The sequence below is a fragment of the Suricata suricatta genome, chromosome 7 (assembly GCF_006229205.1).
Source record: "Suricata suricatta isolate VVHF042 chromosome 7, meerkat_22Aug2017_6uvM2_HiC, whole genome shotgun sequence".
Classification (NCBI taxonomy): Eukaryota; Metazoa; Chordata; class Mammalia; order Carnivora; family Herpestidae; genus Suricata; species Suricata suricatta.
The window spans coordinates 74,883,177-74,909,582 of NC_043706.1; the positions used below are offsets into that span (position 1 = coordinate 74,883,177).

Here is a 26,406-nt window from a genome sequence, read left to right on the forward strand (position 1 = left end):
GATTCTGTCTCCAGAAATGGAAGGAGTAAAGTATAAAATTGATTATTGATTCTATACCAGCATTTGTTAAATCTGTATACTGGTACAGAAGTAACGAATCTGTATATTGCATTAAATAAATTATGTTATTTATAGTAAAATCAATAAAACAGTAGGATACCAGAATCTTGCTTGGGGTTTGCTACCTCCTGGACCTACTGCTTTAACTTCACTATTTGTGAGAAGTTTGGGTAGAGGTGTAATTGAAGATAAAACTGATAGCCTTGGCTCTGTAGACGATAATCTTCTGAATGGAACATTTATCTAGTTAGTATTTTAAGTAAATTTATGTTTAATTTTATATTTTAAAAAGTTTTTTATTTTTTTAACGTTTATTTTTGAGAGACTGAGTGGGGGAGGGGCAGAGAGCGAGAGAGAGACAGAGACAGAGACAGAGACAGAATCCGATGCAGGCTCCAGGTTCTGAGCTGTCAGCACAGAGCCCAGCACGGGTCTCAAACCCATAACTGTGAGATCACAACCTAAGCCGAAGTTGAACACTTAATTGACTGAGCTACCCAGGTGCCCCTAAAAGTTTATTTATTTTGAGAGAGAGCACAATTGGGGGTGGGGGAGAGAGAGAGAGAGAGAGAGAGAGAGAGAGAGAGAGAGAGAGAGAAAGAATGAATGAATCCCAAGCAGGTTCTGTGCCTAATTTGAGCTCAGTCTCTGGGTTCGTGAGATTATGACCTGAGCCTAAATCAAGAGTTGGACACTTGGGGCGCCTGGTGGCTCAGTCATTTGGGAGTCCCACTCTTGGCTTTGGCTCAGGTCATGATCTCATGGTTTGTGGGTTCGAGCTCCACATTGGGCTCTGTGCTAACAGCTCCTAAGAGCCTGGAGCCTGTCTTCGGAATCTGTCCTCCTGTCTCTCTGACCCTCCCCTGCTCACACTGTCTTTCTCTCTCTCTCTTGCTCAAAAATAAATAACATTAAAATTTTGTTTAAATTTCTTTCCAGTTTTTTTTAGTATTTCCTTTTTTAAGTTATAAAAATAACATTTTTGTTACTCAAAACTCGTAGCAATACAAAGGTATTGTCCTCTTCATCTTATTCTCTTTAATCCTGAAGTAATTAGTTACAAAATTGAGTTATCTTTCTAGACATTTTCCTATGTATTCACATAAATATAATTCATTCATATTTATTGGCTAATGCTTAAAATGTGAAATCATGTATATTTTTTGGTGCTGTACATTTTTTTCCACCTTATATCCTGATCATTATTCCAACTCTGTAAATTCAAAACTACTTCATTCTTTTTAAATAAAACATTACATAGTGTGGACATACCATAAATTATTTTTTTTAAATTTATTTATTTTGAGAGAGCCCCACGCCATTGGGGGAGGGGCAGAGAGAGGAGAGAAAGCAAAGAGCCTTACATGGGGCTTGATCTCACAACCATGAGATCATGACCTGAGCTGAAATTGAGAGCCAGATGCTTAACTGACCAAGCCACCCAGGCACTCCTCATATGGTTTTGATTTGTATTTTCCTGATTAATGATATTGAGCACCTACCTACTTTTTGGCCATTTGTATGTCTCCTTTGGGAAAATGTCTCCATCCTTTGCCCATTTTTTAGCTGGATTTTTTTTTAATTGTTCTTAAGTCATATGAATTCCTTATACATTTTATATATCAACCCCTTATAGGTATAAGTTTGGAAATATTTTCTCCCATTTCATAGGCTTCCTCTTAAATTTATGTTCATTGTTTCCCTTGCTGTTTTCTTCTAGGGGTTTTATGATTTCCAGTCTTATTTACATTTATGTCTTCAATGTATTTCAAGTTAGATTTTGTTAGGGGTATGAGATGGGAGTCCAGTTTCATTGTTTTGTATATGAATATTCAGTTTTCCGAAGACCATTTATTGAAGAGACTGTCTTTCTCCATTGTGTGTTCTTGGCACCCTTGTCATAAGATTAGTTGTCCATATCTGTATGGGTTTATTTCCAGGCTCTCTATTATATTCCACCGATGTATATATCTGTTTCTATGACAGTATCATACTGTTTTGATTGCTGTAGCTTTGTAATATAGTTTGGAAACTGGGAAGCGTTGGTGCATCCATCTTTGTTCTTTCTTAGGATTCTTTGATAATGTGAGGTCTTTTGTGGTTCCATACAAATTTTAGGATTCTTTATTCTATTTCTGTGGTAGATGTCTTGGGAATTTTGATTGGATTGCGTTGAATATGTGGATTGCTTTGGGTAATTACAGACATTTTAACAATATTCTTCCAATCCATGAGGATGGACTATTTTTCCTGTAGAGCATCCCTGTGAAACTCATAAGCCAAAATTGTATAAAGTGAACAAACAGTTACTATTTCACAAAAGCAAAAATCCTTTTTAGATTTCTCTCAGTTAAAACAGGTACTAATGTAGGTCTTTAGTAAAAAGCAAAGTGGCATAAAGTGAACTTTCAGATAGCGAGGGAAACCTGTATCTTCTGCAGTTTTTTCAGTGAGGTCTTAGAGTTTTCAGGGTATAGATCACCTCCTTAGTTAAATTTGTTCCTAAGTATTTTATTGGTTTTAATGCTATTGCCAGTGGGATTATTTTCTTTATTGTGTTTTCAAATAGCTTGTTATTAGTATATAGAACTGCAACTACTTTTTGTATTTTGGTTACATACCTTGCAAGTTTACTACAAGGTCTTTTTCATTTTTTAGTGGAGTGTTTTGAAGTGTAAATTTTTTAATTTTGGTGAAGTTCGATTCATCAACTGTTTCTTTTTAAAGATCATGCTTTTATTTTATAAGTTTTTAAATAAAATGTTTATTTTTGAGAGAGAGAGAGCAGGGGAAAGGCAAAGATAGAAGGAGACACAGAAACTGAAGCTGTCATCACAGAGCCCGATGCAGGGCTTGAACTCACAGACTGCGAGATCATGACCTGAGTTGAAGTCAGATGCTTAACCAACGAGCCACTCAGGCATCCTTAGATCATGCTTTTAGCGTTGTGTCTCAAGAACTCTTTTCCTAACCCAGTGTCACTAAGATTTCATCCTGTGTTTTCTTCTAAAAGTTTTTATAGATTTGGCTCTTCATTTAAGTATGGCCCATTTTGAGTTAATTTTTTTATATGATATAAATGTCTCATTTTCATGTATGTGGAGATCCAGTTGTCCCGGTACCATTTGTTATGTTGAGAATGGATCACACCTCCTTATAGTTCAGCTTATATTGATTAACATTTTTCCTAGGAAAAAGAGGTAACATTAATTTGTCTGTAATCAAAGCTCTTGGTGGATCAGTTAGCATAAATATAAAGACTAGGGAAAAACTGGATTTTTTAAAAAGTTTTTTTATTTTGAGAGAAAAAGCACAAGCAGGGGATGGGCAGAGAGAGAGGGAAAGAGAGAATTCCAATCAGGCTCTGCACAGTCAGCACAGAGCCCCATATAGGGCTTGAACTCAGAAACTGCAAGATCATGACCTGAGCTGAAATCAGAAGTTTACCTGACTGAACCACCCAGGTGCCCCAGGAAAAACTATATTCTAATGAATTTTATTACCATCTAGGGTAGTTACTAAAAATTCTAAGGGCACCTGGGCAGCTCACTTATTTCAGCATCCAACTTCAGCTCAGGTCATGATCTCCCAGCTGATGAGTTCAAGCCCTATGTCAGACTCTGTGCTGACAGCTCAGAGCCTGGAGCCTGCTTTAGATTCTGTGTCTGCTTTTCTGTCTGCCTTTTCCCTGCTGGCATGTGTGCGCACTCTCTCTCTCTCTCTCTCAAAAATAAATAAACATTAAAAAAGAGTTTAAGAAGTTCTAGAGGTGAAAGGAATTGAGTATCTGTTAAGCTGGGCTTCCAGCCATTGTATTTCGTGTTTTAAGGTAAGTGTACTAGTCTGTTTGGGTTGCTATAACAAAAATACCATAGGGGTGTCTGCCTAGATGGCTCAGTTGGTTAAATGTCCAACCCTTTATTTTGCCTCAGGTCATTATCTCACAGTTCATGAGATCTGTGGAGCCTGCTTTGGGATTCTCTCCCTTCCTCCCTCTCTCTCTGCTCCTCCTCTGCTTGCTCTTGCATGTGTGCTCTCTCTTCTCTCTCATAAATAAATATATAAACATTTAAAAAATTAACATACACTGGATGGCTTAAAAAACAACAGAAATTCATTTCTCACAGTTTTGGAGTCTGGAGAGTCCAGAATCAGGCACTGGCAGATTCAGTGTCTGGTGAGAGCCTACTTTGCAGTTCATCGATGGCACTTTCTTGCTGTGTGGAAAAGGCAGAGGAGTTTGCTCAAAACTCTCTTTTTAACCTTTTTTTATGTTTTTTATTTATTTTTGAGAGACAGAGAGAGACAACATGAGCAGGGGAGGGTCAGAGAGAGAGGGAGACACAGAATCCGAAGTAGGCTCCAGGCTCTGAGCTAACTGTCAGCACAGAGCCTGATGCGGGGCTCGAACCCATGAACTGTGAGATCATGACCTGAGCCAAAGCCGGAAGCTGGACGCTTAACTGACTGAGCCACCCAGGCACCCCTCAAATCTCGCTTATAATGGCACTACTCATATTCATGAGGGCTCTATCCTCCTGACCTAATCACTTAGCAAAAGCCCCCACCTCTTAATACCATCATCTTGGGGGTTAGTACTTCTACATATGAATTTTGAGAGGACAAATTCAGTCTGTAGCAGTGGAGATGTCATATATGTGGCATTTGGCCAATGATAGACATACCCAGGTATGTTTTCTAGTTAAACCCCAGAAACTACTGATTGATACTCATGTTATTATTTATGGCATCTTGATTATGCTGCTCTGCTCTGGATATAGTTATGTGCATATGTAAGTTCCTGGACACATTATGGTTAATTTCTGCACAGAGGATTATTTTCTGTAGGATTTTGGACCTCCCATATGGTATTTAGCTGTAAGTTGGAATAAAGTCCTCCCTCTAGACTTGACGTGTGCTTTCCTTTGCTATGACTGTTTGACTATTGGAGTCACGATATAAAGGTACAGGTCAGTCAGATATATGCTGCCAGAGTCCAGCTCCAGCAGGTCCAGGGTTCCCTGAAGGATGGATGGTGTGGGGGAGAGAGAGAGAGTGAGTGAGAGAGCCTTGAGTTTCTTTCTGATCACCAGGCAGGCATCTCTGCATTGACCGGAGAGTCAGCTTTATTTATGGAAAAAAATGTATGGGGTACAAACAGAATGGCAATTGCTTTAGACAGTGATTTCTGATGACAAATTCTTTGGTATGTAAAAATTTCCCAGAACATAGATTGGTAAAAGACTCATGCATAATCTTTATCAATAGTAATTGATGTCAGTGGTTTAGATGCTTATCATATGGGGAAGGAAGATATCTTTAGCATTCGAATACAAGGCAGTATTATTGGCTGCATAGCAAAGGCAAAAATTAGTTCTTTGTGAGCAAGGGTCAGTAGCCTGTTTTGAGGGGAAGAAAAACAGGTTTCTCAGGAAATGTAATATTTGCTCCTATAAACACAAAAGAAGAAATTTATATAATATGTTCCTTCACAAGGTGCAGTCAGCATATTTTTAGGATATGGGGGAGAGTCACTCTTGATACTGGTCAGCAAGGTGCGTTGGGGGTCAGTGCTCAAGCAAAAATAATGCAAACCCGCCTTACCTCACAAGGAGTTTAGCGAGTTCAGAAAATGGCTTCCAACAATATGCTGTTATGGTACTTGAAAAATAAATACAAAGTTAGAAATGTTGTAGAGATTAAATTCCATAGTCAGAATTGTACAGAAACAGTCATCTAGCTGTTCATTGGATGAGAGAATTACGTTTATTATGAAAACTAGTTCATTGGATGGGATCTAAAAACATTTCCTTTCTAGATTATGTACTAGGTGTGTGTGTATATATATATATATATATATATATATATATTTTTTTTTTTTTTTTACCACTACTTCCATTACATCAAGTTTCATAGGAAATTAGAGTCACTTGTGAGCATTGCAAATAGTCTGATCCAATATTGACACCCTCTACACCAAAACAACTGATCTGGTTGCATCTGTAAACCTTGCTTATAGCAAAGGGTATACTCTACAACAACTAGAAATTAATGAGCTATGTCAGGGTAAGAAATGGGAAATTTGGGGATCATTATGATCATGCCACGTTTTAAACTGCTGCAAAGAAAGTAGGCCTTGGAGTGTGAGAAACTCTGGAGAGTATTTCTAACATCCATATTGGAGATTATTTAGGATTGAAAGCTATCAGAAGCTCAGTTTACCTCACTCCCTAGAAAGAGTGTATAGGAGGGTGAATTATGTCATTCATAATTGATTTTTTTGTCATAGTAAAACATGTATTTGTTAAAGTGATATAGGTTATTCAAGAGTCTATTCTTTTAAGTCATGGATGGCAGTGTAACACAGATAAATGCAAAACTCGATGCAAGTGTAGTCTCTCTTCCTTCCGTCCTTCCTTCCTTCCTTTCTTTCTGTCTTTCTTTAAAAAAAAAAAATACTTGTAGGGCAGAAGAAAAAAAATCGATTTTAAAAGGGGATGAATCATGGTCTAATGGAGCCAGTTCTGCTGGCATCATCAGACTTCTTGCTTTGGCCCCTGTGGACAATTTCTTCAGGACATTAGTTCAACAGTTAGCCTTTGTGAATTGAAACAGTTAAAAAAATTTTTTTTAATGTTTTATTTATTTTTGAGAGACAGAGAGAGAGAGAGAGTGTGTGAGCAGGGGAGGGTCAGAGAGAGAGGGAGACACAGAATCCGAAGCAGGCTCCAGGCTCTGAGCTAGCTGTCAGCACAGAGCCCGACGCGGGGCTCGAAACCACAAACCGTGAGATCTTGACCTGAGCTAAAGTCAGATGCTTAACTGACTGAGCCACCCAGGAGCCCCAACAGTTTTTTTTTTTTAATTGAAACATTTTTGAACTTTATCCAGTAAAAATATCAGTGGCAACTTTTTTTTCAAGAGAGAATGGTGCTTTTCTGATGAACTCCAGCCTTTCTGGAGCCTGAAGAGTTCCTCACTGCTATGAAAGAGCCAGCACCATGCCTTCCTGCTGCAGAAGATGAACAGAGTGAAAGCAGTCCCTGAAGTGGATTCTGAGGATGGTGTTAAGAAAGGGTGCTCAGCTACTATGTATCTTCCCAACACCTGAATGGTTTATTTTAAAAAAATATAACTTGGGAATAGCCAGATGGAAGAGATGTATAGGGCAAGGCCAGTGGAAAGGGCATAAAACTAGCTTCTATGACCTCTCCAGGGATGCCACTGTCCCAGCACCTCCTTGTGTTCAACCCAGAAGCTCCCATAACTGATTTTCTTTGAAAATGCTAAAGTGCTACTGAAATAACTATGACGTTGGCCATTTGCCAAGGATAGTAGATTAAGAAGTGGGATAAGAGTATCAGGACCAGAATGATGTAGAAGTAAGATGATGAAATAATGTTGGATTTCATTGTAAGTAAGAGACTCTCATGAATTCTCACTATTTGGGAGAAAGGTGTGTTAAAACACCCCCAGAAGAAACTATGGTGATGGAAAGCTCAAAACTCAGATACAGAGGCAGACTTGGGAGTTGGAAGTGATGTAGATGAACCTCAGTTCTTTAAGTCAGACTTCTGAAAAGATTCTTAGTTGGAATTCTCTTGGATTTCTTATGTATGCATTGTCTACCATAAGGACATTATTATTTTTCCTTTCCAGCCTTTATTACTTCCTTTTTCTAATTGCACTGATTAACCCTATTCAACCCACTGTTTGAATAGAAGCAGTGATAGCAGGCACTATTTTCATTTTTAACATTTCACTTTCACGGAATCTAGTCAGAGGCATCTTTTATCCCAAAGGGTTTCAGTTGATCATTTAGTTTTATCTTTATACTTGATTAGCCATTTAGGTGATTGTTTCTGTCCTTGGCCCGTTTCATTTGGATTGTGTATGTGTTTCCTTTTTTTTTAACTTGATTTGGAAGAGTTTTTTTTTTTTAATGTTGTTTTTTTATTTATTTTTGAGAGACAGAGAAAGACAGCGTGAGCAGGGGAGGGTCAGAGAGAGAGGGTGACACAATCTGAAGCAGGCTCCAGGCTCTGAGCTAGCTGTCAGCATAGAGCCCGATGCGGGACTTGAACCCACAAACCTTGAGATCATGACCTGAGCCAAAGCCGGATGCTTTTAACCGACTAAACCACCCAGGCGCCCCTGTAAGAGTTATTTTTATATTATGAATATATTAAGTATTCTTTAGGAATATGGGTTGCAAATATTGCTTCCCAGTTTGTGGCTTTTCATTTGATATTTTTGGTGGAATTTTGATCAATACAAGGTTTAAATTCTAATGTTGCTGCAGTTGTTACTGTCTTTATGGGTTTGTGTGTGTGTGTGTGTGTGTGTGTGTGTGTGTGTGTGTCTTGAGAAGTCCTTCATTGTTCCTTGAGATATTCTTCTCATATTTTTTTCTTGTAAAGTTTTAAAATACTGTTTTTCATGTTTTCATATTTAGTCCATATGGGATATCATCTTTCTGTATGCTGGGAATGGTTGTAATTCTTTTTCCCTGGATAGCTGGTCATTTCAGCAGTAGTTAAGGAATAGTCTGTACTGAATGCACTGATTTCTAATGGCATATCTTTTATATACCAAGCTCCTGTGTATACCTAGTACTGTCTTTTTTTTTTTTTTAATGTTTTTTATCTTATTTTTGAGAGATAGAGATAGCACAAGCAGGGGAGGATCAGAGAGAGAGGGAGACACAGAATCCGAAATAGGCTCCAGGCTCTGAGCTAGCTGTCAGCACAGAGCTCCATGCGGGGCTTGAACCCATGAACTGTGAGATCATGACCTGAACTGAAGCCGGACGCTTAACCGACTGAGCCACCCAGGCGCCCCCCTAGTACTGTCTTAAAGCCCGAATTCTCTTATATCATCTGTGCCTGTACGAATATCCCATTCTTTTGGTTTCCCTTTGGGATAAGTTTTGCTCTCTGATAGGGCAAATACTGCCACTTGGCTCTTCAAAATTGTTTTTTTCTTATGTATGAATTTTACACTCAACTTATCAAGTCACAAAAAATCCATGGGGAATTTCATTGGAATTGGCTTTGATTTTATAGATTACATTTAGGTCATATTGTGATCTTTAAATTTTGTCTTACTGCATCTGCAAATGTGGTATTTCCATTTATGCAGGCTTTCTTTTATGTCTTTAAGTGAAGTTTCATAACGTTTTTGTGACAGTATCTTAAAAAATATTTTGTTAAATTTATTCCCAAGTATTTTATGGCATTAGTTACTACTGTGAATGGTATTTTTGAACAATTCTATTCTCTACTTATTGTGAATAGAATTGATGTTTTATAATGGTGTGATAGGCTACAACTGTACAGAATTCCCTTCAATTTTTTTTCTTAATGTTTTATTTTATTTTTGAGAGTGAGAACATGAGCAGGGGAGGGGCAGAAGGCGGGGTTGGGGGTTGGGGGACAGAGGATCCAAAGTGGGCACTGTGCTGACAGCAGCAAACCCAGTGCAGGCCTTGAACTCATGAAGTGTGAGATCATTACCTAAGCCAAAGTTAGATAATCAGACCATGAAAGTCGATGTTCAACCGACTGAACCACCCAGTGCCCCCCTTCAACTTTTTATGAGTGCATTGTCTGACAGTAATGGCATTTTTATTTTTCCTATCCAGCCTTTATTACTTTCACTTTTTTCTAACTGCACCGATTAGCATAAATACAGTGTTGAATAGAAGCAGGCATTTTTGTTTTGTTCCTGACTTTAAAAGGAAATATTTTTAACTTTACACCCTTAAGTATGAAATTTCCTGTGAGTTTTACTGAATACCCTCAATTATGTTGAGGAGCTTTCCTTCTATTCATTGTTGAAAAGAAGATTTTGTTTTTTTCTTTCCCGTGAATGGGTTGCATTTTCATATGCCCTTTTTTTGAGTAAATATTGAAATATATAGTTCTTCATTTAAATCTACCATTATGGTAAATTAGTAAATAGATTTTTCTAATTTTAAACTGCCCTCGTATTGCTAGGAAGAATCCTACAGAGTCCAAAATATATTTTAAAAATACTTTGTAGCCATTCTTCCTTTCCCAAATAATTCAGTCCTTATCTTTAATCCATTTTGTAGGGTGAAGTAGGTACCTGGGGATGGGCGCAGGGGTGTTGCATTGACCCAGAGCGAGTGTCAAAGCCCAGACTGGGAGAAAAGGCGATCTGCACAGAATACCAGCTCAGCGCGGGGCTGGAGTCAGAGCCCAGTTAAGATGAGTAAATACTCCATAGGGAGGTGGTTCACATGGCTGTGTGTGGGGATTTAGAGCCCGTGTGTGGCAGGTAGAGCATCCATGAACAGGGAAGGGAGCAGCTTGAGGTGGGGCTTCAGGGCCAGATGTGGCTGAGGAAGGCATTTCTGCAGAGGGGCACCCTTGGCATAGGATGTCAGATCTCTTAGCCGAAGGAGAGAGGTGAGGAGTGGAACTACTTATACAGCCAGTTCCACAGCATGCTGAGTTAGCCAAAACGGAGTGAGGAGGGCAGACCCTCCTTTAACCAGTGATCAAAGTGAGCACCATAACCGGACAGATTGGAATTAGGCTCTGCTTAATAGGATGCAGTGAGAAGAAATCACTGTCACTTCTGTGGTATCCTGCTAAAATACATAACATGAATATAATTATGAGAAAATACAAATTAAGGGACATTGTACAAAATAACTGGCCCATAATTTGATAGTGTAAGGATCCTAAGTGGGTCTGAGACTGAAGGGGCATGATACTAAGTACATTGCATGGTTCTGAACTGTATCCTTTTCTATAGAAGGGGCCTTTGGGATCATTAGCATACTTGAATGGTGTCTGAGGATTAAATGGCATTAACATATCAGTATTTATTTCCAGATTCTCATGGTCATATTCTGTTTATGTTGTAGGAGGTCCTTGTTTGTTGGAAATATACACTAAAATATTTAAATGCAGTGGAGGCATCAGATTGGCAACTTCTAAATGGTTCAGGAAAATTTTTTCTCTATACTGTATTTGCAACTTTTCTGTAACTTTGTGATTGTTTCAAAAGTAGGCTTCATGGCCAGCATGGAGCTCAACAAGGGGCTTAAATTTACAACCTTGAGGGGTACGTGGGTGGCTCAGTTGGTTAAGTGTCCAACTTCAGCTCAGGTCATGATCTTACACTTCATGGGGTCAGAGCCTGGAACCTGCTTCAGGTCCAGTGTCTCCCTCTCTCTCTCTCTGCCCCTCCCCTGCTTGTGCTCTGTCTTTGTCTCTCAAAAATAAATAAAAACATAAAAAAAAACAACTTACAGCTTTGAGATCAAGAGTCAAATGCCTCAACTGGAGCAACAGGATGACATTTACTTCTCATCCTCCTGATTAGGATAATCTGGATATATCTTCTCATGTTGATGGTAGGAATTTAAGGCAGCAACAGTTTTAAACTTAAAGCTGGACTACCATTACTCTTGTTCCATTCTTTTGGCTAAAACAGGTTGAAAGGGATTTGAAAATACTTCCTATCAGTATGTGAAAAATTTAAAAGTTATGGAAAGAAAGGTCTGGGGGGTGTCTGGTGGCTCATTCGGTTGAGCATCCGACTCTTGTTTTTGGCTCAGGTCATGATCTCAGGGTTCATGAGTTTGAGCCCTGCATTGGGCTCTGCACTGGCAGTGTGGGATTTTCTCTCCCCTTCTCTGTCTGTCCCTCCCCTGCTCTCGAGCATGTGCTTGCGCGCGCTCTCTCTCTCTCTCTCTCTCTCTCTGTCTGTCTTGCATTCTCTCTGAAAATAAGTAAACTTAAAAGAAAGTGTAATACCATGTGTAGTGTGTAGGTATGGCTCATAACACACCTGGTGAACTGAGATAGATGGTACATGTTTTTACTTTTATGTATTTTGCGTATTCCTACACAGCTCAGTTCAGCTGAGTTTAGTTTTCTGCTTTCACCCAATGTTTCTCACCAAAAAAATATACATAAGCAAGTGGGAAGTTCAGGTCTTGCTCAAGCTACAAATTTGTAGGTTTTTTTTTTTAATGTTCTTTATTTATTTTTGAGAGACAGAGACAGTGTGAGCAGGGGAGGGTCAGAGAGAGAGGGAGATACAGAATCTGAAGCAGGCTCCAGGCTGAGCTAGCTGTCAGCACATAGCCTGATGTGGGGCTCGAACCCACGAACCATGAGATCATGACCTGAGCCGAAGCTGGACGCTTAACTGACTGAGCCTCCTAGGCGCCCCTGTAGGTTTTTTTTTTTTTAAAGAATAAACATTGGCATCTATAAATTTCCCTTTTAAGATTGCTTTAGCTGCTTCTCTGATTTCTCTCGTGATTTCTTCCAGCCATGATTTAGAATACATTTAAACATTTCCAAGTTTGTAGTTTTCTTTGTAGGGATATTCTTTGGTTGATAGTTTCTATTTTATTTCATTGTGTGCAAAGAATGAAATGTATTATATTCTTTTTTTATGAATATCTAGTTTGTGTTCTATTTGTGTTTGTAAAGAATGTTCATTAACTGTTTAATTGCCATTTTCTGTAGACTTACCTTATTTCCTTAGCGAAATTTTCTATGTATGTATTAAATTCAATCAAAACTCTTCATCAGTTGTTTAAATCTCCTCTCCGCTTATTCAGGCACATTAGGTAGTCTATCAAGTTTATCTTCAAGAAATTCCTCCTAGAGCTGCTATGTTGCAGTTATTCTTCACACTTGTTCACATAGCTTTCTTCTTGGATCCTCATTGTCTCTCTTTTGGTTAGATTTCCTTTTTCCTAGATATTACTCTGACTCCTTTCCTGGTTTATTCTCTCATTTTAATGAAATCCCCCCCCCCCCAGTGGCATCCTGAAAAAAGGTGCTTAGAAGGAAAAATTTTTGAGAACTTGAATGTCTGAAAATGACTTTTTGATCTTTTTTTTGTTTGTGTATTTATTTTGGGAGAGAATGTGAGTGGTGGAGGGGCAAAGAGAGGGCGAGACCAAGGATCCCACGCAAGCTCCACACTTGTCAGTGCAGAGCCGGATGTGGGGCTTAAACTCACAAACTGTGAGATCATGACCTGAACCAAAATCAAGAGTCAGATGCTTAACCAATTGAGCCACCCAGGCGCCCCTGACTTTTCTGTCTAAATACTTATGATGTCTAGATGGAAATAATTTTCCCTCAGTTTAAAAAAATTATTTTAAAATTTTATTTTACAGAGAAAAAGCAGGAGCAGGGGAGAGGGATGAAGAAGGGGAGAAAGAGAGAATCGTGAGCAAGCTCCACACTTAAGAGAGGAGCCAGATGCAGAACTTGATCCCATGAGCCTGGGATCATGACCTGAGCCAAAGTCAAGAGTCAGACCCTTAACCTACTGAGCCACCCAAAGGCCCTTCTCCTCTGTTTTTAATGCAATGCTTCATTTTCCATTGGCTCCAGTGCTGCTGTTGAGAAGTCTGCTGTTTCCCCTTCCTTCAAGCTTATTTTGATCCTCTCTTTGTCCTTTAAAAAAATTTTTTTTAATGTTTTTTAATTTATTTTTGAGAGACAGAGAGAGACAGCATGAGCAGGGGAGGGTCAGAGAGAGAGGGAGACACAGAATCCGAAGCAGGCTCTAGGCTCTGAGCTGTCAGCACAGAGCCCGACCCGGGGCTCGTATCCACGGTCTATGAGATCATGACCTGAGCTGAAGCCAGATGCTTAACTGACTGAGCCACCCAGGCGCCCCAATCCTCTTTGTCCTTGAGCTCTGAAATCTTATGAAAAAGTACCTTGGTACAGGACTACTTTCAGGAATTGTGATGGGCACTCAGTGGGTCTTTTCATTAAAATTCATGTCCTTAGGTTCTAGAAAATTCACTTTCTTCTCCCTCTGTTTCCAGTTTTGACCTTCTGGAATTCCTGTTTTTAACTCTGGGACGTGGAGCATTATTCTCCATGTTTTCTTATCTTTCCTTTTCTATGCCTTTTATTTTACTTTTTGGGGAAATTTCCTCACAGCATCTTCCAGTTCTTTGAGGATTTCATTTCTGCTATCATTATTATTATTATTATTATTTTAAATGTTTTATTTTGAAAGAGTGAGAGCACAAGTGGGAGAGGGGCAGAGAGAGAGAGAGAGAGAATATGCCAAGCAGGCTCTGAGCTGTCAGCGTGGCTTGAGCTCACAAACCATGAGATCTTGACCTGAGCTGAAATCAAGAGTTGGTCACTTAACTGACTGAGCCAGCCAGGCACTCCTGAATACTAACTCCTCATCTGATATCTCACTTACGGATACCTTCTCCCATTCCAAGGCTGCCTTTTAGTTGATTGTTCATTTGCCAAGCAAAAACCTTTTATCTTGATGAAGTCCCAATAGTTCATGTTAATTTTTGTTTCCCTTGCCTCCAGCAACCTGTCAAGTAAGAAGTTGCTGTGGCTGAAGTCAAAGAGGTTTCTGTGTGTATTCTCTAGGATTTCAATGGTTTCCTGTCTCACATTTAGGTCTTTCATCATTTTGAGTGTATGTATATATATGGTATAAGACAGTGGTCCAGTTTAATTCTTCATTGTCCAGTTTTCCCAACACCATTTCTGGAGAGACTTCCTATTTTCCATTGGATGTTCTTTCCTACTTTGTTGATTAGTTGATCATATAGTTAGTGTGGGTCCTTTTCTGGGTTACCTATTCTGTTCCATTGATCTGTGTGTCTATTTTTGTGCCAGTACCATACTGTTCTTGATGGCCACAGCTTTGTAATATAGCTTGAAGTCCAGAATCATGCCTCCAGCTTTGCTTTTCTTCTTCTAAAATACTTTGGCTATTTGGAGTCTTTTGTGATTCCATACAAATTTTAGGATTTTTCATTCTGGCTCTGTGAAAAATGCTGTTTGTATTTTGATAAGGCTTGCATTAAATGCATAGATTGCTTTGGATAGGATTACTATTTTTTGGTGTAATGATAGTTTTTTGGATTGTCTTCGTTCATAGTCCCTGCTCACTCCAAGTTTCTTTCTTTTTTGTTTTTTGGGTTTTTTTTTTTTTTTTTACTGTTTGTTTTGATTTCTCACTATTAGATGCTTTTCCTTAAATGTCTAGTGGTCCTTCACTATCCATATTTAAAGGTAGATTACTGAAAAATTGATTCAGAATTTCAAGCCTGTGAGTAGGGTTTGTTTGTAGTCTTTACTGTCAGGACTTAGCTTATTTCTTTTCCTGGGAAAGGCCTGGTAGAATCTTTGGGTTTTTTCTCTTGAGTTCTCAGAAGAGGACTCCACTAAGGCCTTTGGAGGCTCTGGCTATGAGTTTTGGAAAAGGACTTGAAAAAGGGAGCTTTATGTCTAGTCACTATGTGAAGATGACTTGATGCCTTGTTATAAAAGTAAGGTATGTCCCCTCAGTTGTGCACAGACACCTTAAAAGAAGAACAAACAAAAACCCCACTTCTCTACAGATAAGCTTCTGCTGGCACTAGAGAGGAACAGTTCCTAGCTTGGGTCCCCCAGCTGTGGAGAGGGACTAGGAGATCAGAGAGGCTTAAATAGTCACTTAAATAGTCTTCCCACCAGTCCTCTTCCCAGACCCATCTTCACTCCCATTTCTAGGGGCACCTAGTGCTCACAATTCTTGAGTCCATTGGTGATCCTGCAGTTAGTCTTTAGGTAAAGTCTCCTTAGTGGTCACTTTTCTTACAGTGCCACTCTTCTGTATGCTTTTCAGTGTTTAAAATGTTCTCCTTCCTCCATTTCTATTTTCTTAGTTTTTGTGGGTTTGTGCTACTTTAAAAAATACTATTGTAGTTTGGGGAGAGCATGGTGCAAAAATGTATGTATCCAGGCCAACAATTTTTCACGAAACCTTAAAACAAATTTTAATAACTTTGAAATGAAATTTAAAGAGTCTTACACAGCAAATGCTCAGGGGATCCAAAAGGTCAAAACTCTTAAGATGTTATTTGTCTTCTTTCACTTGTGTACAGTGGAGTCTTCCAGACATCACATGATGTGTGGTGATACTGCAACAGATTAAATGCAGAAATAATATGAGGATCCTGGTTTTTTTCTAAGTCAAACAATGAAGAAATTTGAAAAGTGTGAAATAATGACATTCTTTTACTAATTTTTTGAAGTTTTTTTTTTTTTTTTACTAAAAATACCTTATTTGTAGTAATGCGTGATAGGTTTATCATTTTTTAAAAATCCATTCAAAAATGTATAGTTTAAAAATCTCAGTTTTTATTTCTGATATGGTTAGTATCAATGGTTGTAAATTACATAAAAAATAATCTTTGGTACCCTCAGTAATGTTAGAGTCATGAGATCAAAACTTTTGAGAGCTTCTATTCTAAACAGTCCTAGATACAAATTGGAGCTGAACATGAGTATAACAGTATAAACATATCCAACACTCCACTAGTCTCACTCTACCTAGGACATTTAATCCTTTTAATCTACATAAGGAATTTAATCCTTATGTTCATGAAAGTTAACATTCCTCTGGTTTTATTCAAAACTTTTTTATTTTCTCTCCTGATAATCCTTAGAGGAACAAAAGGAAGCTGCTGGAAATGTATAGTGTCTGTCTCCCTAGTGTGTATATATTCCAGTCTCTGCTGATTTAGACCATGAGAAATCAGTTTAAGAGCCAAAATTTTAAAAGTGTGTAATTTTACTCCCAGGGGGTAAAATTTGGCTCTTCAAGAGAAAAAAAAAACCACCCTTAAATATTACAATAGTTTGTGGCTCATAAACAGGTATTTAGTACATCTGGGTATTAACCTTTCATTGGAGATGGGGGATGTTTAGGGGAAAAGTTCGTTAGGGAGGGGATGACAGGGAAAAAGAGGTTGTGAACTGCATAGAGATCCTGTTGGAGCATGATCTTTTAATCTTTCTTTTCTATTTCTTTCTCCTCTCTAGGCTTGCTCTGCAAATACCTTGTAGGGGTCAAATAGGGCCCCTTAAAAAGGGAGGCAGCTAGGTGAGGCTCAGAGCAACTAGAGTCCATACTGGAGGACCTTGACTCATCACTGCTTCAGCCAGGTGTTGTCCTGGTAGTATATGGGGCTAAGGTTGCCAACATTTTTAAATTTTTTAAAAAGAAAAGCCAGAAATCAAATTTTATGTAAGACTTATTTTTATTAATTTTTAAAATTTATTTAAGAGAGAGAGAATCCTAAAAGACCTCTCACTGTCAGTGCAAGCCCAGTGTGGGGCTTAAACTTATGAAGTGTGAAATCATGACCTGAGCTGAAATCAAGAGTTGAACACTTAGCCGACTGAGCCACCCAGGTGTCCCCAACTTATTTTTAAGTATTAGAAACTAATGTAATTTAAAAATAATAGCAGTAATCAAAACTTCTGTGAACCACCAGTTTAGAACCCCCCACCACACACACACACACACATACACACGCACACACAATGAGGTCTTTTCCACTGTGATAGAATGTGTTTCCAAAATATGACTCCTCTCTAGCAGTCTGAACTCAGAGTCCTCTTGCTCCTGCTTGAATAATTGTGATTTATCCTCTTGTCCCAGGAGGCTAATCTGTCCAGTTTTGGTTAACTCTAATTGTTTGATGGCTCTGCCTCAGAAGAAGTAGAAATATATGTCCTTCAAACTTTAACCTAATGGTCCTGGTTTGTTTTTTGAGATCACACAGAAGAAAACTTAACTCTTTTCTTATGTGACAGGTCTTCAAATATGTGAATTTGGCTGTGAATCAAAACTTTCTTCAGAAATGTAGAACATAATAGAACTTAAACTCTAAAGCCAGTGTTTGAGTCTCTTCTCTGCCTCTTAAGTAGCTACAGTCTTGGGTCTTGTTATTTTAATCTTTCTGTGCCCCAGTTTGTTCATTTTTAATAATAGTACTGTAATTTATCTAATTGCTAATTGGTATTACATATAAAGCTCTCAGAATAGCACTTAGCCTATAGTAAATATTCAGTAAACGTTGTTTATTATCCAGATTAAGCAATATTAGTTCCATCAGTCATTCTTCATATTACGTGGTTTTAAATATTCTTGCCATACTTATAGTTTACTCATTAATGGAAGCAATCTGGTGCCTTACAGAAAAACTCTTTTTTCTTTCCCTATCTCTTACCTTCTATATTATCCATCCCCCCACCCAGATCATAGTGTTTTTTTTTTTGAGGGAGAGAGAGTATCTTTTTTTTTTTTTTTAAAGTTCATTTATTTTGAGAGAGTGAGAGTGTGAGTGTACATGTGAGCGGGGGAGGGGCAGAGAGAAAGGGAGACAGAGAATCCCAAGCAAGCTCTACTGTCAGCGCAGAGCATAGCAGGCCCCACACCACTAGCGCAGAACCCGTCATGGGGCTCAAATTCACAAACCTTGAGATCATGACCTGAGCAGGAATCAGGAGTCGGATGCTTAACCAGTTGAGCCACCCAGGCACCCCTTATTTATTCCTGAGGGCATGTGGACATAAAAAGCCATTAGTGAGACAACCAAAGTGTGAGACTAGCCCCTCCCTAACTTTCCTAATAGAACCCTGAATGTATTCACAGTTTCTTCCTTCCTCCACATGGCTTTGTGCTTCATAAACTCAAGCCCTACCTCCAGCATTGGAGAGTGGGTTCTGATTGGTTTAAAACTCAACCATAGGGTTCCATTATGGCTGGGTGATTTTTGACAGAGGTATGTGATGCTTTTCTGGTCATTGAGATCTGAGGAGAAATCTACTGATGGGTCTTGGGTTTGGGGTTTCTGGGAAAGGTTTCTTTGTTCCTAAATGAGATGTATATGAAGAGATGGTCTCATCTTCTAGGTTACTAATGAGTCTGGATAAAAAACCTGTTTCACTCTCTTAAGGCCTGGAGATTGGGGGATGGGGATGCCACATGAAGATGATAGAGTGAAGACATATGTGAGTTCTTGAAGATACTGTATTTTATTTTTGTTGTTTGTATTTTATTTTTCTTTCAAGCTTTTATTTAAATTCCAGTTAACATACATTGTCATATTAATTTCAGGTATAGGCTTTAGTTATTCATCACTTACATATGATACCCAATGTTGATCAGAGTCTTGAAGACATTGTTGAACTACTACACTAACCAGTCCGGAACTACTTCTTAATTTCCTGTTAAGTGAGAAACCTTTCTTACTGTATGCTGCTTTGAGTTGAATTTCCTTACTTGCAACTAAAATAAGCTTAATTGATAAAGAAGTTATTTAATTCTAATTGGATAAGTAGTACTTCATCTTATAGTTCTGAAGAATAATTGAAATAATATATGTAAAAGGTACTTTGTAGTTATAAAGTAATACCACAGATTTACTAGTTCTCTTAACATTACCACAAACAGTATTTGTTTGTAGTGGACAGAATGTTTCACAGAGAGTAAGGGTGCCTGGCTTTGCTAATTACCAGTTCTATTCATAGTGTGCAAGTCACTGGGCCCTTTAATTACTACTCTGTAGAACAGAATTAAATGATCTTTAAGGTCTCTTTTAATTCTGTAAAAAGAATATGAGTCTGCAGTCTGAGATTTCCACCTAAAAGCTCTTGTATAGATTAATGTAGATATAAGTAAGTAACTTTTTTTTTGTAAGTAACTTTAATTGAAGAAAGCATAATTAGATAGCCAGTTATGTTGGGGATACTTCCAATTTCACAGTAGTTCTGCTGATCTTAGTGTCTTGAGAAACAAGGCAACCTCTACTATTAATATCAATGCTTAAAGCCTTATACACATAGATAGATATTTGCTTTTTTTTTTTTACATATTTGCTTTTTAACCCAACTTTTTAACCTTATTCTCTTACATGTAATCCTTATGAGCAAGCATATCTTCACTTTTTTCATAACCTCTCAATATGCTGTAATCTTTCTACCCTCTCCCTACTTGTTTTTCCCAAACCATTAAATAGCCACCTAACTGGTTTCCTTTTCACCAAAATCCACTTCCTCTCCCTCTTTCTTCATCTGTAAAATGAGGTAGTAAAAAGAGATAGCTTTTAAGGCACCTTTCTGGTTCTAACATTCAGTGATTTGTCAGTTATTTTTCTCATCAGTTCAGACTGTTAAACTGAAAAGAACTCATCTTTGGTTACAAATTAGAGTTAAGTTTAAAAACTTATTTCATCTGAGGACAGTAGAACAGAATTCATAAAGGAACCAAGTAATGTCTGAGTAAGTACCCTTTGCAGAGCTAGACATATCAAGAAGTGGAGATCTTGGGGAAAATGTAGATACAAGCATACCTCAAAGATATTGGAGGTTCAATTCCAGACCACTGCAATAAAGCAAATACTACAATAAAGTGAGTTTAATAAATTTTTTGGTTTCCCATTGCATATAAAATTACAGTATACTGCAGTCTATTTAGTGTGCAGTAGCATTCAGTCTAAAAAGTATGTACTTTAAAAATATTGCTAAAACATGCTAACCATCATCTGAGCTTTTAGTGAGTCATAATCTTTTTGCAAGTGGGGGGGTCTTGCTTTGATGATAGCTGCTGACTAATCAGTGTGGTAGTTGCTGAAGGTGGGGTGGCAGTGACATTTACTTAAAATGAGCATGTTTGTTTATTTTGAGAGCAAGTATGCATGCATGCAGGCAGGGTAGGGAGAGAGAGAGAGAGAGAGAGAGACACAGAGAAAGAAAGAATCCTAAGCAGGTTCTGCACTGTAAGCATGGAGCCTGATGCGGGGTTCAGTCTCACAGACCATGAGATCATGACCTGAGCCTAAGAGTCAGATGCTTAACTGACTGTGCCACTCAGGCACCCAAAACTCCTTTTAATGTTAATATTTTGATGTCTTTTTATGAATCATGAATGTTCTTAATGGCCTCTTGAATGGCGAATCCTCTCCAGAATGTTTTCAATTTACGTTGCTCAGATCCATCAGAAGAATCGTTATTTAGGGCAGTTCTAGCCTTATGAAATACATTTCTTAAATAATGAGATTTAAAAGTTGAAATAAATCTTTGATCCATAGACTGCAGAACAGATGTGTTAGGTATGAAAACATGAATCTTGTACATCTCTGTGTGACCAGGTACATTGTCAATGAGTGGTAAGATTTTGAAAGGAATCTATTTATCAACAGTGGGCTTAAAATATTCAGTAAACCATGTTGTAAACAGATTGTGCTGTATCTTTAGCATGGGCTTCAGCTTAGTCATCAGCTGTATTAGCCCTGACAAGAGGGTTGGGCTATCCCTTGAAGGTTTGAAATCAGGCATTGCTCCGTTCTAGCTAAGAAAGTCTTACATGGCATCTTGCAATAGAAGGCTGTTTTGTCTATACTGAAAATCAGTTGTGTACTGTGGCCACTTTCATTAATGATCTTAGCTAGATCTCCTGGATCACTTCCTGTAGCTTCTCTATCAGCACTTGCTGCTTCACCTTACACTTTTATGTTACAGAGATGGCTTCTTTTTTTAAACCTTTTCTTTAACCAACCTCTGCTGGCTTCAAATATTTCTTCTGCAGGTTTACCCACCTCTCTGTCTTCATAGATTGAAGAGAGTTAGAGTCTTTGGTTTAAGGGAATGTTGTGGCTGGTGACTTTCTATTCAGACTACTAAAACTTTCTGCATATCAGTAATAAGACTGTTTTACTTTAACAGCATCTGTGTATTCATGGAAGTAGCACTTTTCATTTCCTTCAGGAACTTTAACTTTGCAAGTAACAAAGTTACCTACAAGTAACTTTCATAACTTGGCTGTTTGGCACAGGAGGCCTAGCTTTCAGCTTGTCTTGACTGTTGACATGCCTTCCTCATTAAGTTTGGTCATTTCTAGCTTTTGATTTAAAGTGAGATGTGTGACTCTTCTTTCTCTTGAATACTTAGATGCCACAGAAGGGTTAATTGCCCTAATTTCAGTATTGTTATGTCTCTGAGAATAGGGAGGCCCAAGGAGAAAGAAGGATAGTTGATGGAGCAGTCAGAACACATGCAGCGTTTATAGATTGTTCACTGTCTTATGTGTACAGTTTGTGGTGCCCTAAACAATTCCAGTAGTAACATCAAAGATCACCGATCACCATGACAAACAAAATAATAATGATGAAAAGTTTTGAAGTATTCCAAGAGTTACCAAAATATGACAGAGACATGAAGTAAGCATATACTGTTGGAAAAATTGTGCTGATAGAGTTGCTTAATGCCAAGTTGCCAAAAACCTTCAATTTGTTAAAAAAAAAAAAAAACACTACCTTCAAACCACAATAAAGTGAATGAAGTGCAATAAAATGAGGTATGCTTGGGTGTGTGTGTGTGTGTGTATAGAAATGTATTGCCTTTTTTAGGGGTTTTTTGGGACATTAGGAGATAAGAAAAGGAAGCCTACAATTTCAAAACTATTGGGAAATTCATATGATATATTTTCTCTTCTAGCAAAAGTTAATACTATTATGGAAATTGATTCACTACTGCAAGAGGCCTGAGTGTTCAATCTAATCCATGTTAGATTAGGAACCTTTCCCAGGCATGAAATTCCCTAGACATCTAAACATGGTTTTCAGAAAAAGGAAAATAATATTTAATAACTTTGTGTAGAAAAACAAGTTCTAGCTGAAGAAAGAATTGTTTGCATCATTGATTGGTGTTACTTCTGAAATTTTTACACATGTGAGTGAAGTCATTCTCTGTCACATCGCCATAAAATGTTCAAGGAAAACATTAAGACCAACCTTGCCAACACTTGCATGTGAAACATCTTTTAGACACAGAATATTACACTCCATTTCATTTCTAGAAATAGATGGATAACCACAAAAGAACCTCCAAATGCAGATCTTTTCATTCATTTGGTAGGTTTTATTTAGAGTTTTAGAAGTTTTATTGCAGGATTATTTTTTTAACTGCTGACATGAAATACACGTTTTCCCTCCCAATACTGTGTCTCTAACTCCAAAACCAAATAGGTGTCCAACAGTTAAAGCCTGATACTAATTCCCTGAACTTAGCATCACATTCCACAGGTTAAAGGATGCACTCAGTCCTTTAACAAGATTGCCCTGGCTTCAGATATCAGTGGCAAGTGAGTGCTTGAATCTTCAGGTTACCTTGCACTTCTGTCCAACTTGGAGAGGGTCAGGGTCTGTGGATATATTACTGCTCATGAAGTGAGTTGGTATGTTGCTCTTTAGTTTCCAGATTACCCTTTCTAGTCCTTTCTTCCTTCTGTATTTTCTCTGATCACTTAACTATTATCAGAGGTAGTAGAGAAAACAGGGCAGCGTTTTGAGTGTTTAATGGTAGAATGTAATTTCTTCCTTCCTCCTTCCTAACTTTCTAACTTCCTTCCTACCTTCTTACCTATCTACATGTTTTTTTTTTTAAGTTGCTTCTGTATGCCAGAGGACATAAGCCCTCATGGAGTTTTCATTCAAGATACCCTCTTTTCTAGGAAAGGGCAATGAATTTACACATGTGATGAGATTAGTCTTAAATCTTGGAGTGTGAAGAGGACCAACTATGGCAATTCTCTATATTATGAAAACAATTAGAGTACTTCTTTATTTAGCGTATTTACAGAACCTCTTAGATAATACTTTTTAGTAACTCAGGATTTTAATAGTTGTATAATCTTAAATGTGGGTGTCTGTTTAAATGCTGCTGCCAAGTTTCTTCTATCTCTTTCTTCTATAGATAGAATGTATAAACAGCAGGGTCTTTTCCTTTTAGTAATTCTGATATGGTGCATTAGAAATATTTATTTCATTAAAGGATGAGTAGTTTTTATTTTAAAAAAAAAGCACTTTATTACACAAGTTATTTGGCCTTATCATTCTTTAATATCTTTAATATTGCTTTATGTATATTGAAGTTCTTAGATGATTTTTTAAATGATAAAACTTGTCATAAAAATAGTAATGTGTTGTACTATTATTTTTTTGTTAACTGAAATATTACATGTTTTTTCTGATCATATATGCAGTTTATTTTAGGTGTTGAATTTTATGCTCCCTATATGAAAAATAGAAACATAAATATTTGAAATTCTTTACAGCAAATGGCCAAGCTGGTCTAGATATCTTCTTTTTAAGGTGACTTTTAAATCTTAGAAGTTTGGGGTTGAAAGATGACATTTTGACTAAGGAAGAAAAGATAATGTTTGTACTATTGAAAATCATCCTTCATGAAATGATGCTGTTGTTTTATGAATTAACACTAATCATTTCTCCTACAGAAAATTGCTGGAAATAAGACTATGGGTTTATTACTTTTAATATTTTAATTGGTATAATTTGTTTTCATAAATAAAACATGTTATTTTTCAAAATTTCTGAGGGAAGAAAGAAAAACCGGTGATGAGCCAGTATGTATTTTGATTTACACTGATTTTTTTTATTGTTCCTTCCAAAACAGACACTCCTTGAATATGCAGAGAAATGGAAAACTTCAGAAGACCCTTTACCTTTATTGGAGGTATACACAGTGGCTATCCAAAGTTATGTTAAAGCTCGACCTTACCTTACCTCTGAATGTGAAAATGTAGCATTGGTTCTGGAACGCTTGGCATTGTGAGTAAACCTTTGAGTAAATAAAACATCAGACACAGCTTTTTTGTTTTCATTTTGTATTTCAGTCTTTTATGATAGTTTAAGTTTAAATAGAATAGTTTTGGGTATACTGTACTAGAATAATTTGTTTATTTTACTTTGATGAATTTTAATAGTTACTTGTATCCTTATCAATTTTCTGTTTTTTAGAAGCTGTGTTGAGCTTTTATTGTGCCTGCCTGTCGAGTTATCAGACAAACAGTGGGAGCAATTTCAGACATTGGTGCAGGTGAGAATATCTACCTATTAGATTTCATACAGGCATATCTTACATCTGTATTCTTTACTCTTAATAAATTTTTTGGTTACACTTTAAAACATCTAAGTCATAACAAGCATTAATTGCAGCTCTTATTAACACTAATATCATGCATATAGTAGATGTTCAATAAATGTGTGCTAAATGAATATATACATTTAGATAAATTAGATTGGTTGAATATTGCACTGTTCTTTAAGATCAGTTTAGGACTTTGCCAGACCAGAAAGGGAGAACAAATGAAAATGCCCTAATTTGTATTTAGAAATAGTTTAACTAATTGCTGAACATCTGCAGTATGTTTGTAAGAATTTAATGTATCATTTAATCCTTATAAAAACTTTGTGGGGGTAGGTATATTTTTCCCATTTTAAAGGTGAGGAAACTGAGGCTCATACTTTAAAATACTTATCTGCTCAAATTTGTACAGCTGATATTACAGAGTAGTTGTTTGAATCAAGATTCTTCATTCCAGAGTTCATGCTCTTCCTCTGTAACTGAAAACACATGCTTTACATCTTTTATTTAGTACTATTATTCTACCTTACATAAGTACTGCACAGTTTAATACTTAGTTGTCTTGGAATATTTTCAAGAATGTTAAATTTTGTTTTAAGCACTAGATTGTGCTGGATATACTGTACATTTTGATTAACTGGTTAATTAAAAAGAATGTTTCTGCTAGCTAGTTTCAGAAAGTATAGTTGTTTCTTTCTCTAGCCAGAGTTCTTAAAGTGTGTTTTGGCTTGATGTTTTTCTTTAGGAGATATATTAAAGAGAATTTTATTCTCAAATTTCAGAAGCATGTGAAATAAACTATAGGTAGAGAAGTCAGCTTTCCTATTTCAGTATTAAAATCTTCATCAGTTGTAAAATTCTTGAAGGTAGGATTCATATCTTTAAATCATAGGATTCCACATAGTATCTTACAAATAATACTTAGTTGTTTGTTGAAATGAAGGTGTCTTGTCTTGTTTTTCATGTTGCAAATAACTTTTTGATCATGTAGTTTCTACTTCAGCATATCAGTAACTCATGTCTTAGGTTATTTTCCCCAGCAAGTATTTATTTTTAGGTAAATAAATATTTTAGAACTTTTCATTGTTTGTCACTCTATCCCAGAATTAAGTTGTTTATATGCAAATATAATACTGAATTTCTCATTATTTTGTTTGTCGACCTAAGATAAACTTTTAAACTTTCCTTTTTGAAACAGTAACACTAGTTGATACTTTTTCATATGGGTTAATGAGAAGGAAATCACTCTTTAAATCCTTATATGGTAGCTTTCAGCAATTACTCAAAGAAAATTTCGTCAAGCACTGGAACTTGTTGCAGTGGGAAGACTCCATGGCTCTGAGGAATAGACTTTTTGTATAAACATAGTATGTAGCTTTAAGAGTCCTGACACTTTGCTCTCATTTCAGAGAGCAAAAGTGTCCTTGGGGTTATTTTGTACCTCCTTAACAGCATTTGTTTCATTTAGCCTGTGCTTCACTGTTTTAACCTTTCTTTACCCAGTAGAGGATAAGCCCCATAAATGCAGGGACCAGTTCCTCTCTTCCCTAGTCCTTTGCCCAGAGACATTCCCTATAAA

General features: G+C 37.2%; 1 protein-coding gene across 5 annotated transcripts in view; it reads left to right on the top strand.

The window, feature by feature from the left end:
* The window catches only part of ZNF292 (zinc finger protein 292), a 90,777-nt gene that overhangs the window by 22,403 nt on the left and 41,968 nt on the right, over positions 1–26,406 (top strand). For 3 of the 5 annotated variants that reach the window (XM_029943684.1, XM_029943687.1, XM_029943688.1), the window contains exons 2-3: positions 24,357–24,511; positions 24,701–24,779. In XM_029943684.1, coding sequence (XP_029799544.1) covers positions 24,357–24,511; positions 24,701–24,779 — 234 coding nt within the window. Of the gene's footprint in view, positions 1–24,356; positions 24,512–24,700; positions 24,780–26,406 lie in introns of those variants that run through there. The other 2 variants (XM_029943685.1, XM_029943686.1) reach the window with 2 other exon arrangements.